The 13,169-nt window shown below is 43.0% G+C and overlaps 1 protein-coding gene across 2 annotated transcripts in view; it reads right to left on the bottom strand.

Moving 5' to 3' along the window:
- The window catches only part of GSK3B (glycogen synthase kinase 3 beta), a 63,369-nt gene that overhangs the window by 5,148 nt on the left and 45,052 nt on the right, over nucleotides 1-13,169 (bottom strand). Inside the window, exons 9-11 of one of the 2 annotated variants that reach the window (XM_083481875.1) lie at nucleotides 10,918-10,956; nucleotides 7,706-7,892; nucleotides 4,402-4,500 (exon numbers count right to left, since the gene is read on the bottom strand). In XM_083481875.1, the coding sequence (XP_083338001.1) occupies nucleotides 4,402-4,500; nucleotides 7,706-7,892; nucleotides 10,918-10,956 (325 nt within the window). The remainder of the gene's footprint in view (nucleotides 1-4,401; nucleotides 4,501-7,705; nucleotides 7,893-10,917; nucleotides 10,957-13,169) is intronic. The other variant, XM_083481876.1, reaches the window with a different exon arrangement.

The following is a 13,169-nucleotide window of genomic DNA, read 5'->3' as shown; positions in this document are numbered from 1 at the left end:
CTGCAAAGACCGCAAAAGAAAGCAAAGACACGGGTTAAATATTGGAAACTTGCTGCTTGCGGGCAAGCCTCTTAAGGCAGCTGTGGCAAAGGGAGAGGCACCTGAATGTCAGAGAGAAATTGGGCACTTTTTAAAAGGGCCTGTTTGGTACCTGGAAAACAAGAGAGTCCTCTTCTGGAAGGAGAGTTACAAGCGTGTAGAAGAGCAGACATAAGCCTCACCTCAACCCCCAATGTTTGCTGGCTCCTTTTCGAGATGAAGTCCCTGAGCAAGGCTTCTGCTTCCACATAATCAGGAATCCTGGTAAGGGAGGGATCCTGATCCTGTGGAGACTTCTGATTTATTTGGTAGAACATGCACAACATGCACACGCCCCGACCTTCAGCTCTGCATGCAAAGGTCTGAGAGGAGCTGGTGTGCTGGGGGACATTGGGAGGGTGGTTTGCACTTTTAATCCTTGTGAGTTCCAGCAAACACGCAAAGGTGGCCAAGGCCTAGATCAGACTATTCGGTTCAACTACAGCTGGACATGGCCCAAAAGTCATGGCTCTGGGAAAGCAATAGCAGGGCCTGGTGCCAAGAGCAGGTTTCACGTGCCGCACACTGAAGGGTTGGGAAAGCAGAAAAAAAACATCTCTGCCCCTTTTCTCGTGAAGACAGGCCTGATAAATCAAGAGGAACCAAGCAATACCGGAAGGCAAAGGTGGCAGCGTGTTACAGTGATGCCTGGCTATATCTGGGGCAGTTCCTCACATAAAACCCATGTGACTAATAAACCTTGGCCAATCATGGTTTTTTACCAAATAGCTGAGGTTTAGGCCTCACATACCCAACATCTTTTGAAAATAATTTACTGATGAACAGGTATTAAAACACTTGATTGATAAGCAGACACAAATAAACAGGCTGCTAAGAGGTGACACTATTTGATTCTACAGAGTTAGAAAAGTATTGGGAGCCCACTATGCTCCTTTTCCCCAACTCCTCTCCTGAATTCAGTAGACAATAAAAACAGGGTTCGGAAAAAAGAAATAAAAGATTGGTTATTTTTAAAGGCTGTCACAATTCCTATTAAAAGGTATAGGATACAGCTGTGTGATTTCCTGAGTCCATAATCAAACACAGCAAGAGGGAAAGGTTTCATGGTGCAAATCAAAGCAATTACAAAATTTTATATCAAAAAAAGAAAAATGTTGGACTGCAATAAATCGAGACACTTGCATAGACCTGTAGTATCTGATGTTTGTGAGTTGCTCTATTTGGTAGCTATTGCTATCTGAAAAAAGTGGGAGAAGTAGCAATGCTGCGAAGTTTACTGTGATGGGGCTGTCAGGTACTTGGTGAGCCATCTTTACAGAAGACAATAGCTGTGTAAGCACCCAAATTCTCATTCTCATTCTCTGGTTGGTGCTGCTAAAAAGAAAGAAAGAAGGTTGACCTGATCTCTCCCTATTCCAGAGGAGTGGGGAATCCACTTTCTGCTGGAAGGTGTAGTTCTCCTAAAGTCTACTACTTCTACAATGGGAAAGCTTTATTTTGCTTGAAACATACGCATTATGTGCTGGTGGAGCTCTGCTTTTGTTCTGCTAAACTGCAGTTGCAGAGAAGGGCTGCTCCCTCACTATTTAGCCAAGAAAAACCAAGCACTTCTGTACTTCACAAGTTCTGCTTGGCATTCACAAAACCTGCTGTCATTGCAGGAGTCTTTGGGAGAACTACATTACCAGCGGACATCGCCTTCTTTTCCTCTTCTAGCAACAAGGACAGCTCTTGCTGCCACCACACTGGCTTTGGAGAGGCAGTTGGTAAAAGGGTCGAAGCACATGAATTCATATTTTGCTCAATAATGAATTAGTTTTGCTCACTGATTCCTGGATAAAGTATTTCTGAGACAATCTGATGTAAGCGAGAGCCATCTCTACCAAAAGGCTATCCATTAGATCAAACTAGAAAAATAATGGGGGGGGGGACACTTTGTGTAATATAATTAAGTAGCTCTTTAACATTTTTAACAGTCATATAAATACCCAAGTAGGAAAAAAGGATGAGTCAATAAATGCAGAACATACTCATTAAACCAGACTCCACAGCCAGCTATAGATCACCAATACATTTTTCATTCTCTGATGAATCTGTAAGTGTCCCAACATACAATGGTATGCTCCTGAATGTTTGGGCAAAGGTTGGGTGTGCCATGAAGGGCTGGACTGTGCTATAGGGTTGCCCATAGGCAGTGGCAGACCCCCGGGTATAGGGTGGTATAAAATTAATAATAATAATAATATGCAAATGAATGGTTGGGAACGCTCTTTAAGGTTCCCAATTATTCGCTGGCAGCTCCTGTGTGTCTGACGTCAGGTGTGGGGCAGGTGGGTGTGGTTTTGGGGAAACAGCCTTAAGTAGCCAAGTATTGAAGTTTACAGAAGACACCAAAGCACAGATGATAAAATTCCAAGCAAGCAGAATGCGCCAAAATGGCTCCGCTAAGCTGAACAAAGAGTGAATAGAGTGGCAAGAAGTGTAAAATGGTGAACCACTGAAGCAAACAAATGCTTATTTCATATACATTTGGAACTAGTGCCTATTATCCAGGAAAGAGATGTTGGGGCCACAGCAGCTAGTGCTATTAAAACTTGACTTGCTATGCATCAGCAGTGAAAAGGACAAACTGGCTGCAGCATCTTGGACCAGATGAAGTTTCCAAACACTTTTCAAAGGCCGCCACACATACAGGTCCTTGCAGGAATCCAAACAGGATGTAACTAAGGCATCATGGCCAGAGCAGACATCTCCAGGAACAGGAACCGTGCACTAGTTTTAAATGTGCTCCTGGCCACTGCCTAAATCTGACCATTAAGGGTTCAATCTAGGAGTACTCCCAAGCTGCGAACCTGAGTTTTTCAGGGAGTGTAACCCCCTCCAGCACATCATGAATCCCTAGTCCCTGATCTGCCTTTCAACTGACCATAACCTTCAATTATTTCACCCTCCTCCAGTCCGTTACTAACACCAAACCAGGTTTGTCCTATTTAGATGGAAAGGAGAGATGGAATGGTGGCGGCAGCCCCCAAAACTCTGGACCACCTCTCCTAGAGCCATCCTGGGGCAGGGCAGACCCCGAGGGACACCTCAGGTTAACAGCATCAAACAGAAGACCCACAGCAGCCCCTTCCCTAGGACTCCACGGCTCGGGAGCACCGTCCCTCAAGGACTGCCTCTCTCCTTATGAGCCCACCAGGCCCTTCTTTGTGCCCTCCTCAAGCGGTCCAGAGGGTGGCAATAGGACAGCAGGCCTTTTCTGCAATGGCTCCCCCTTTGGGGAATTCTCTCCCCCGGGAGGTTTGGCTGGCACCTTCTTTATACACCTTGAGGCGCCAGGCGACAAGGTTCCTCTTTAACCAGACCTTTGGCTGATTGACATCTGATACTCTTTAAAATGTGTTGTGGAAGGGGGGATTGTCAGGTTGTCTTTGCTCTTATTTTTCTTATGTATTTTGTGTTTTTTACATTGTGATTTTATGTTGTGAACTGCCCTGAGATCTACAGATATAGTGAGGTATACATAGACAATAAATAATCACAATGAGATTATACAAGCACCACAAAACAATGCCTCCAAATCCAACCCAGTGAGGTGTCCCACAGAGAAACCATGGCCAATGGAAAGTCCAGGAGAACCAACTCCTGCTGCCTGGCTCCTGGTGCAGGTCATCCACTAACACAGCCAATGCTTTTTCTGTCCCATAATCATGGCTGGAGCCAGTAATAAATGGATACGGATGATCTGTCTCATTCAGAAAAGCTTGGAGCTGAGAAGCGGCCACACACTCCAGCCCCGTGCCTAAGAATGGAATATGGGGGACTGGCCAGTCATGATCCAAAACTGTGGGGTTCAGGGAGGGCTTTCTCAGCAGAGGTCTTATCACTGCCTCTTTATGGCAGGTTGCAACCCTGCTTTGCTGAACGTGTTCATTCGCCACCCTTGCCCACTTGGTTAGTCTTCCCCAGCTGCTTCCATGAGCCAGGAAGGGCAAGGATCCTGCACACACGTGGCGGCCCTCACCTCTCGTAAGAAACCTGTCCCCAGCCTCAGGCTGCACCATCCCGGTATCTGGTTCTGCACAGCTTGTGGTTTGTTTTAAGTACGGGTGTTGCAGAATGCTGATGAAATTGGAAATCTGGAGTGGAAATTGCTGGTGTTCCCTTATTCACCCCATGTCTGAAATGGAAATCAATCTAGCAAACACAACTGGTATTGGCTGCTGGGGTTTTTTGGGGGGGGGTTTCAGTTCGTAAACAATATATGATCAGTAACTGAGGACACACTGTGTCAGGGAAGACAGTTTGGGGGGGGGAATAGTTTAGCAAGCAAAAACGGGGCAGGCATGAAGGAAGTCTCACCTGAGGCTGCTGGAACATTTGTCGGGGTTGAAGCAGCTGCTTGACTCCGAGCATGAGCAGGTATGAGGGTCGAAGCCAGAGACGGATTACTTGACAGTTCTAGGAGGAAGTTGAAGAAGAGAGTATTCACAGCCAGCCCACAGGGAGACTCTGCCAGTCGCTTCACACAGTGTTTCCTATCCCACATCAGCCACATGGCCATGTGGTGCTAAGAATCGATGATTCTAACACGCTTCCCCAGAGTTGGAAACTGCTCAGACAACTTCACTGGGGAAAGACTGTCATCCTTTGCATCTTCTTTTCTGTTGAAAAGGTTTTTCTCTGCCATGATGTCTGCCAAATTGCCTATATTGCATTTCTTTTAATTTAAATTTCCCCCTTGTTGTTTTTGTACAGGCTGTGTATTTGTGCATTTCTACACCCACACACCTTGCTCTTGGAACTGTGAGCTATTTAAAACAAAACAAGCAAATGATTAGTACGATTACACCACTAAATCAAACCAATAATGTTGAAGGGAAGCGAGTATGAACTCTGAGATTGAAGCAGCTGGTCTTATATTGCAATCACTCTACCTTCCAAATCCCTAAAAGAAACTGTCGTTATTAGTATTATTTCCCCATAAGATGGTGGAGAGGAAAAGCCAGGAGGTCCCCTCCATCCATCCTTTTGTCCACTCCTTGGGCAATAAGGACACAAGGGCTACAGATCCGGGGGGGGGGGCGGCGGTTATTTCTGGATTACTTATTTTGAAGTCAATCACAATCTGTCTGCTGGTGGCCAGCCAGTTCAAAACAGTTCTGACTGTCTAAATGGCTAACTGAACTCTCCTCTGTCTCTAACAACTCATAGAGACCAGATGCCCCAAGATTCATGGGCAAATGACCTATGCCCAAACTACCCCTGTTTTTCCTGATACATCACTCCTTCTACCCCCCCCCTCCCGGGGGGCTTCCAATTTGTCTTTCAGGGATGACTTTTTAAAACAGGCATTTTTTTAAATGCCTACATGTGCCCTAAGCTGCCCTTAAATTCCCCCCACCTGCCCCAAATTGCATTTCCCAGCAGTGATTGCTGCAGAATGTGTTTTGAATTGCAGCTATTCTATTAGTACAGATCTCATGTGAGATTAAACTTTCTGTCAAACATTTTTGAGGGATGGAAAGTAGAGTGAAAATTTACATATAAAATAGGTAACAAAACAACAAGGAAAAGCAGATACTGTACCGCCAGTTTACTGGCACATTTGCTTCAGGAAACCAACATAAGACAACCTACTGCACAGTAAAATTCTACATACTTGGGGCCAGCGGTAGGGCATTCTGTTTTTCACAAGTGTGTAATACTGGCGAGAATGCTCTTATAGTAATAATAATAATTTATTACTTATACCCCGCCCATCTGGCTGGGCCTCCCCAGCCACTCTGTCCAGAGATGGCCTCTGTAACCATCGACTTAAGCAGCAGTCAGAGTGGCAATGGCAATTTTTTTGAGAGCTGAATATGTTCTTGCTAAAGCACCTCCAGATACAACTGAGCCGCCACAAAAGGTCCTCCTGCCTGCTTGCCTGGGCCGTAGCCAACTAATGCATCCCATTTGTGCAAGGGTGTCCGTTTGCACAACAGGTCTCTTCAGCCCCTCTCCCCAAATCCCTGTAAAGTTGGGGAACCCCAATCATAGATTTAAGGGGCACATGGGTGGGGGGAAGAGGCAAGGGAGTCCCTTTTCATAAGTGGAAATACTTCCACTAACGGCAGGCTTACACTACGTTGAATACAACCATTAATTTCCCCTCCAGCCTGCCATTTACAGAACAGCAGAAATAATCCAAGACATACCAGTGATTTTAACAATATTAGTTTGAACTGCCTCAAGTAATTCAGTGCTGAGATAAGGCAAATTAAACATCCAGTGTAGTTAGCAAGCTGTTCAGAGCAGTGTTGTGGTTACTTTCATATATGCAGAAATGGAAGTTGGCATGGTGGGTCCTGGGTCAAGAGGAACTGGCAGCATTTACTGTTACCAATGCAACCAGGAAAGGAAGTACCATAACCCAGAGTGGAGCAAATGCTTTAAAGGCAGAAAAGGTGCGTCTCAAGAGCAGCAGCATTTGTGCGCTTGGAAAATACTATCCCAGCACCCTTTCGAAACCTGACAAGTGGCCACGGTCCTTTCACTGACTTTAACATAGAAAAGAGTATCTTCAAATAGGGCTGCAATATTATTAACTGGCTAGATTTTTTAAAAATAAAAAAGCTTTAAATTAATTAATTAACATTGATAAAAATAAATTTAAAAGGTGCTGCTGATTAAGCAGGTAACATTTTATTTTTTAGAATTATTTTCTATATAAAGGCAGCAGATGGCAAATATTATCTTCTCTCACATGCAAGCATAAATGCCTCTTCCAATGCCTGCTTTGACACATAGCACCCTATAAAAGAAAATATGCTTCTTGCTTCAGATCTTTTTTAACCATGTGCAAATTAAATTGATATGTTAACCATAGTTGCCATAAATTGTTGAGCTGCTGCTTCTTTTTGGCAAAGCTGTTTGGCAAAATTGCAAGAAGAAAAATGCTGTTTTTGAGCGATTTTTATGGGAAAACAGCCCTGCCGACCTGGGCAAATGCAGACGTATGGCAACCCTATGTTAAGCAAAATGCATACGAGTAATTGCAATTGGGTGGCAGCCATCTTCCCAAAGAATCTGAACAAGACAGGCCACAAAGTATGCTTCTGTTTTACAACCCCTAACAATTGTACAGTTCTTGAAAACATGTGCAAGGCAACTGCGAAAACAGACTTCCTTAGCCTGCATTTCAGCTGATCCGCTAAATCTGGACTCCTGGATGTTCTAAGTTACATACTCAATTAGCTTATTAAATACGATTCCTGGTAAAAATGTGAACATGAGCAGTAGTCTCTATTCTTCCAAGAATATTTCAATCTTCTATCTAACAAGCAATTTCATCTATGACTAACTAGGAATTGAATGTCCCAGTAATAACGGCAATCATGACACAGAAGTATCAGCCTATTGAGATTATGGATGCGTATCTATGTCAAACAGCCTTTCTTCGATCAAGCCAGATTGACTGAGGGGTAAAGAAGTCTCTCTCTTGGACTTTTTTTAAAACCCTTTCTCTACACCTTCTCAACACAGTTCAAGCTTTGAAATATTCCCCCTCTTTCCAGCTGCCCAACATTTCTATCCATCCCTTCTGACCACTATTTGAGATGATGCCATCTTTGTGCCATAAGAAAGTGCAGACACACAATCTTCCTTCATGCTCCCAGACTACCTTGAGTGGTGAAGTTAAAGAGTGCAGGTTTCTCTCGCCCACTCGGTAATTTGATGTTTGGGTCCCGTAATTCATCAAAGAAAGAGTGTGCGCACGCTTCCAGCGGAGTCAGGCGTGCCGTGGGGGTGTATTCCAGCAGACGGCTACATAGCGCTATTGCTTCTGGTGGAGTGCGGGGCCGGAAGACCTGCAGCAGAACAAGAGGGACAGTCCGTCAATACTCTTCTTTGCTCTTGTCGTTGAAGGACTGAGAATCTGAGGAACTAAACCGCTCAGAGTAGGAATTAGACATTAGCTTATGAAGTACTGAAGCTTAATCAAGCTTCTAGGGTTGAATGGTTAAGTGCAAGGAAGGTTGTTGTACTAAGGTGAAGTTACAAGGTCACAGGGTGTGGGGGGGGGAACACAAGACACAGCTGAGAAGAACTTTTAGGAAGAGAGAAATAATCCATTCCAAACATAACAGGAATGCAGTCGGCCATGCATATGGGTTGGAGGAGAGAGAAAAGCAAATGAGCAGGATTTTCTGAAGACCACGTTCTGAAGCATTTACTGAAAGCAAAACTTTTAAGCAACCAACTGGTTTTGTACTGGGTGTGGATTTATGCTGACTGGTAGGGACACTGATCAGGTCTCATAGTTTTGGTTTATCCTTTAATAATACACAGCAAGTAATTAATTAAGATAACTTCCAAATTTTAGGCGTTTGGGAGTATTGCTGAAGGGTACTCAGCCAGCTAGTTTTTCTCTCAGACATTTGCCATCGGAGGTTAGGTCAAACAGCATATATTTTTACTATTCACAATCAGTCCTTTGTCACCAATGTTGCACTCCATCTACCTTCTCCTCTCTCACACACATAAAAATTAAATAACCACACATTCACAGGTTCCTTAAGCATTTTCTTTCACCTACGCTACAGGTGCAATACAGGTCATGAGCAAACAGTACATGTAAAATCTTGAGACAAGGATGGGACAAAAACTGGCAAATCCAACTCACAAAACACAAAGGATGAGATTCAGTTGTGGCAGCTCACTTGCACAGTGGAAACCTGCGCTTGCAATGAGACTTTTGGTTCTACTTATTCCCCATCCCTGCACACACCCAAAATCCGCCCAGGAATGTTACTCAATCCTCTGGAGCAGATTTCTGGGTGCATGGAAGGCTGCTAGCGGGAAGAGAGGAAGGAGAAACCCCACCAAGGGAACGGATTCCCAGGCATGTAAAGTTGGACCAAACCCCAAAGCAATAGCATATACCACATGCAAAATCAACTGCAAATCTGCTCAAACAGATTTTGAAGAGAAGATATTTAAATTCAGCAGAACATAAACTGCGTCAAGAATCTCCTCATCACCAATAATGGTATAAGCTATTGGTGGGATTTATCAAGAGTTCTGAGTTCGTACAGAAAGCTAGTTTACATATGTGAGGGAAAGTAAAAAAGCTGAAGAATTAAAAGACAAGAATTAAGTTAAGGCGGGCAAACGATCACATAAGCAAAACTCTTCTGCAGTGCCCAGATGTTGCAAGAACTATTAAACTGAACCAGGCGGCGGCTTACTTTCATGCCTGGGGCAACTGTGGGAATAAGCAGTAATACCATAGTCTGAAAGGAATCCTATGGACCTCTAAAACAGACCATGATATTAGCCCCTCTCCTGCTCTAGCCTGCTCAGGCCAAGAGAGAAGCCAAAGCAAGTCCTCTCCCCGCGGGTATTGAATGCTCTTTTCAACCCAGGAAGAAATGACCATGTTGCACAACCATAGTTTTTCTTTACTCTTAAAAATCAAAACTACATGCACGTCAATGTAGCGTCAATGTAGAGGAGGGAAAACTGGTCTGGGAGAATCAAGAGGTGAAGGAATGTTGAACTATTCCCTTTTGCAAATGTCATGAACGCAAGCTGACTTGTCTCCCCCACCCTAAACTGAATTTGTGCCTGGTTCTAGTTTCAGAACCCAGCTGCAGAGGGAGAAAAGGAAAGGGCTAAGCAACTTCACAAAACACCTCTGAAAACTCAGCACTTCTCCTCCTCTTGCCGGGTCAGGAGAGGTAATGAGAAGCTCCTGCAGCTGGCTTTCCTGGTACTACTCTGGCAGCAACTCCTGAATAGGAGACAGTGGCACCTGTGCCCTGACATACTTCTTGGAGCTACTTTTGAGTGCAACCGGTGACATGGCTTTATCTTTTACATTTTTACCAGGTGTCCCCTTCACTTCCAACAGGGATGGGGAATTTGTGACCCAGGTGATGTGGGACTACAGCTCACACCATCCCTGCTCACTGGCTCTTCTGGTTGGAACTGATGGGGGGTGGAGTCCAACAACAAAATATCTGGAGGGCCTCAGGTTACCCATCCTAGAAACAATTTCACTGCCATATGTAAGAGAAAATGCCTGTGTTGTCCATCTAGGATTGTGGCGAGACCAAGTTGTGGGGTCATGACCGAGTTCTTGAAGCACAACCATGTTTCATCTCATAAATTTTGGGGAAATTAACTCCATTAAAGAAGTTCAAATTCTTTTTTCCAGATACATAATCCATCAAGTTACTGAAAATCCCACATTCAAATTTGGATATACATTAAACCAAACTTTCCCCAAATTTTATGAACCCCAAATATTGTCCTAGAGCTTGTCAAATAAAACTGTACCCCACCCCCATATGAAATCAGGTGGAAATTCAATCTAAGGTTGAAATGCTTTAGGTATACTTGCCTCCTTTAAAATAAAATGATGCTTTGTATTTTACTTCATTACTATCTTTAGATGAACTGCTAACTGTGGAACTTTTCTTTCTTTCTTTTTTTACTTGTCTAGCAGAACTCAGGCTGACTCTATCTTTCACTCCTTCCATGAGTAAGCAAAAGCTATTCACACTTAATATGTCCTATAATGTACTGTGGCATGTATTCTAGCTTCCACTATAACGGCAGGCCCTCATGAAGATCAGGTTGCCCTTTCTCTGCTGGGACTTGGAAAAAGTAATTTGATACAGAATGTACTACATTAACAATGCCAGAAAATTGAAAGCCCAACCCCCGCAAGGAACTAGCAGCTAAAAACGAGAAACGTTGAGAGAGAGAGAGAGAACATTTGGCTCAGTGACCTCAATGGCCGCTTGGTGTCAGCTCTTCCATCCTCATTTTTGCCTCTCCTCCTCCAACAATAAACCTGATGATATGAAAAAATATTTATGTACATACCCGTACTCCTGAGGTGAAATGTCCTGTTCCTGACGAGTCCTAAAGATGATAATGCAGTGAAATAATCCAAACAGGGGGAGTCAATCCAAAAGAATAGTCCAGCAAGGAAAAATATATCCAATATTATCAGAAATCCATGGTGATGGGGAAATATTAAATGTTTCATACAATTAGAACCTTTAAACATCAGTCTCCATAGCAGCAAGTCCAACTTTTAAAAAAATGATTTTGCACGGGTGAGGCATAGTATAGAAACATTTTATTTTAAATGCATGTTCCAATGCCGGTGACTTTAGTAAAAAGTAACAAAAAGATGAAATCAAATGTCTATGTAGAAGTAAAATTATATACTGAATTTTCAATATTAAACTGCAGTCTTCTTCCCAGTCTTGGAGACAGATTTCCACAGACATGGGGAAAAACATGAGACATGCTCTCACTTACAGACTACTCTTTTTCTTCTTCCTCCTCTTTGTCCCAAAAGCACAAGATGAGAAGTGTTTTTGAAACCACGCATGTAATAGATAAAGATCTTTAAGATTCAGTACTAAAAATAACTATTTTAAAGTTCTATAAGCTATGTGTGTATCAGGCCGCCGCGGATTATTCTTCATTTTGGATTGACTTCCCCGCCAATGGACTGTTAGTGTTTAGCTTTTTTGGCAGATATCTCTTTAGGATGCTTCAGGAACTGGACATGACATTTCAGAAGTGCTGGTAAGATCTTAACTCTCCCCTGCCCCTTGATTGTGGCTTCCTTCCTTACGCCCTCATGGCCATTTAAAAGGGGGGAGGGTTGGTTTGTTTTTTTCTTTTACAAGCGAACACTGATAATGCAATGAAAGAAACACACTACCGTTGTTTAACTCTTCTTCCTTACTGCAACCTGTTCTACTGCCTTATTCACCCACCAAGAACTACATGGAAGCATACAAACAACAAACATTAAAAGCAAGGGACTGTCACAGTTACAGGTCAAGTGGTCGATAATACAGGGTGCCAACACTTAAGCACAATGGGCCGCATTGCAAGCTGGGGGTGGATTCAGCGTTCTATTGTGCCTAGGTGCAGAAGGGCAGGTGGCAGAGTACGCTGTTAGCTGTGAACCGTCCTCACTATTATGTTTTAAGCATCATGGTTACTGTGTTTAATGTAGTTTTCAGTGAGGGAATTTCTGGGGCAAATAATCCGCGGATTATATTTTAGTCTGCGGACTAAAATTTAGCACTCGGTCTGAAAACCGGCCCGTCACAGTGAAATCTACTGCAATCTAAAATAAGTCTTGGTGAAGGAAAGGAAAAGCTAAGAGCACAAAAGAGAATGCAATTGGGCAGACTAACCTTTAGTATGCAGACTAAATACGGCCAGATAAAATGCACAGGAAAGCCACACGCAGAAAACAAAAACTAAAATAAAACATGTGAACACTGATAGGAACTTTTCAAGTAACTTTTAAATATTATCTCACTTGTTCATTAACATATGTTATCATGGTCACAGATTTACTATTTTAGGTAGACTTGCTTGATCAGTTAAATAATTTTCACAGAGGAAACCACACTGAAAAATGCATATCTACATGTGGGCCCTGCAACAAAATGTTCCTTTGTTCAGCGCTCAAGCCAACCATAGTCTCAATTCCATGATATTCCACTTCCATTTTCCTTCCCCTCCATTACTGGAATGAAAAGTTAAGAATGAAGAGATGCTATTATCACCATGTAAGTTGCTTTGGACTATTTTATAAATTAACAAATATAATTCAAGTAATCTTAAATGAACTGGTTGGGCAGAAAGTAGAGATGACAAGTTTCTAAATTCTGTTTTGAAACAGTGGATCACAATAATTTAGAAAGAGGTACTTTCTAAATTATTGTGATCTACTGATTCAAAGCAGAACTTATGCTTGAAAAGCGGGGGAACAACTCAAAACATTATTGAAAAAAGGTGATTTTTTCCCTTTCCCTATTATTTGTACACGAGCTCTACTTCTCAATATATCAAATACAGCCTTTGGGACTGCATGAATGGGGCAAATGAATTTTGACCCGATGCAATGAAGGTTTGTCACTTGCTCTGAGGAAGGCAAGGTCTCCACAACTGCATATGATGGGAAGGAGCAACTGTCTGTTTTCAGAGGAATTCCAAGCAGCGAAGAATGAAGCAGCAGGTGAATGCAGATTGTTGAAACATTGCAGGGAGAGATATCATGATGTCAAGAAGTGGGTCCTGAAGAGGAATGCAAGGGTGCG

This window comes from Podarcis liolepis (assembly GCF_965112155.1).
Source record: "Podarcis liolepis genome assembly, chromosome: 17".
In the NCBI taxonomy this organism is placed as follows: Eukaryota; Metazoa; Chordata; class Lepidosauria; order Squamata; family Lacertidae; genus Podarcis; species Podarcis liolepis.
This window is presented reverse-complemented; position numbering and strand designations above follow the sequence as displayed.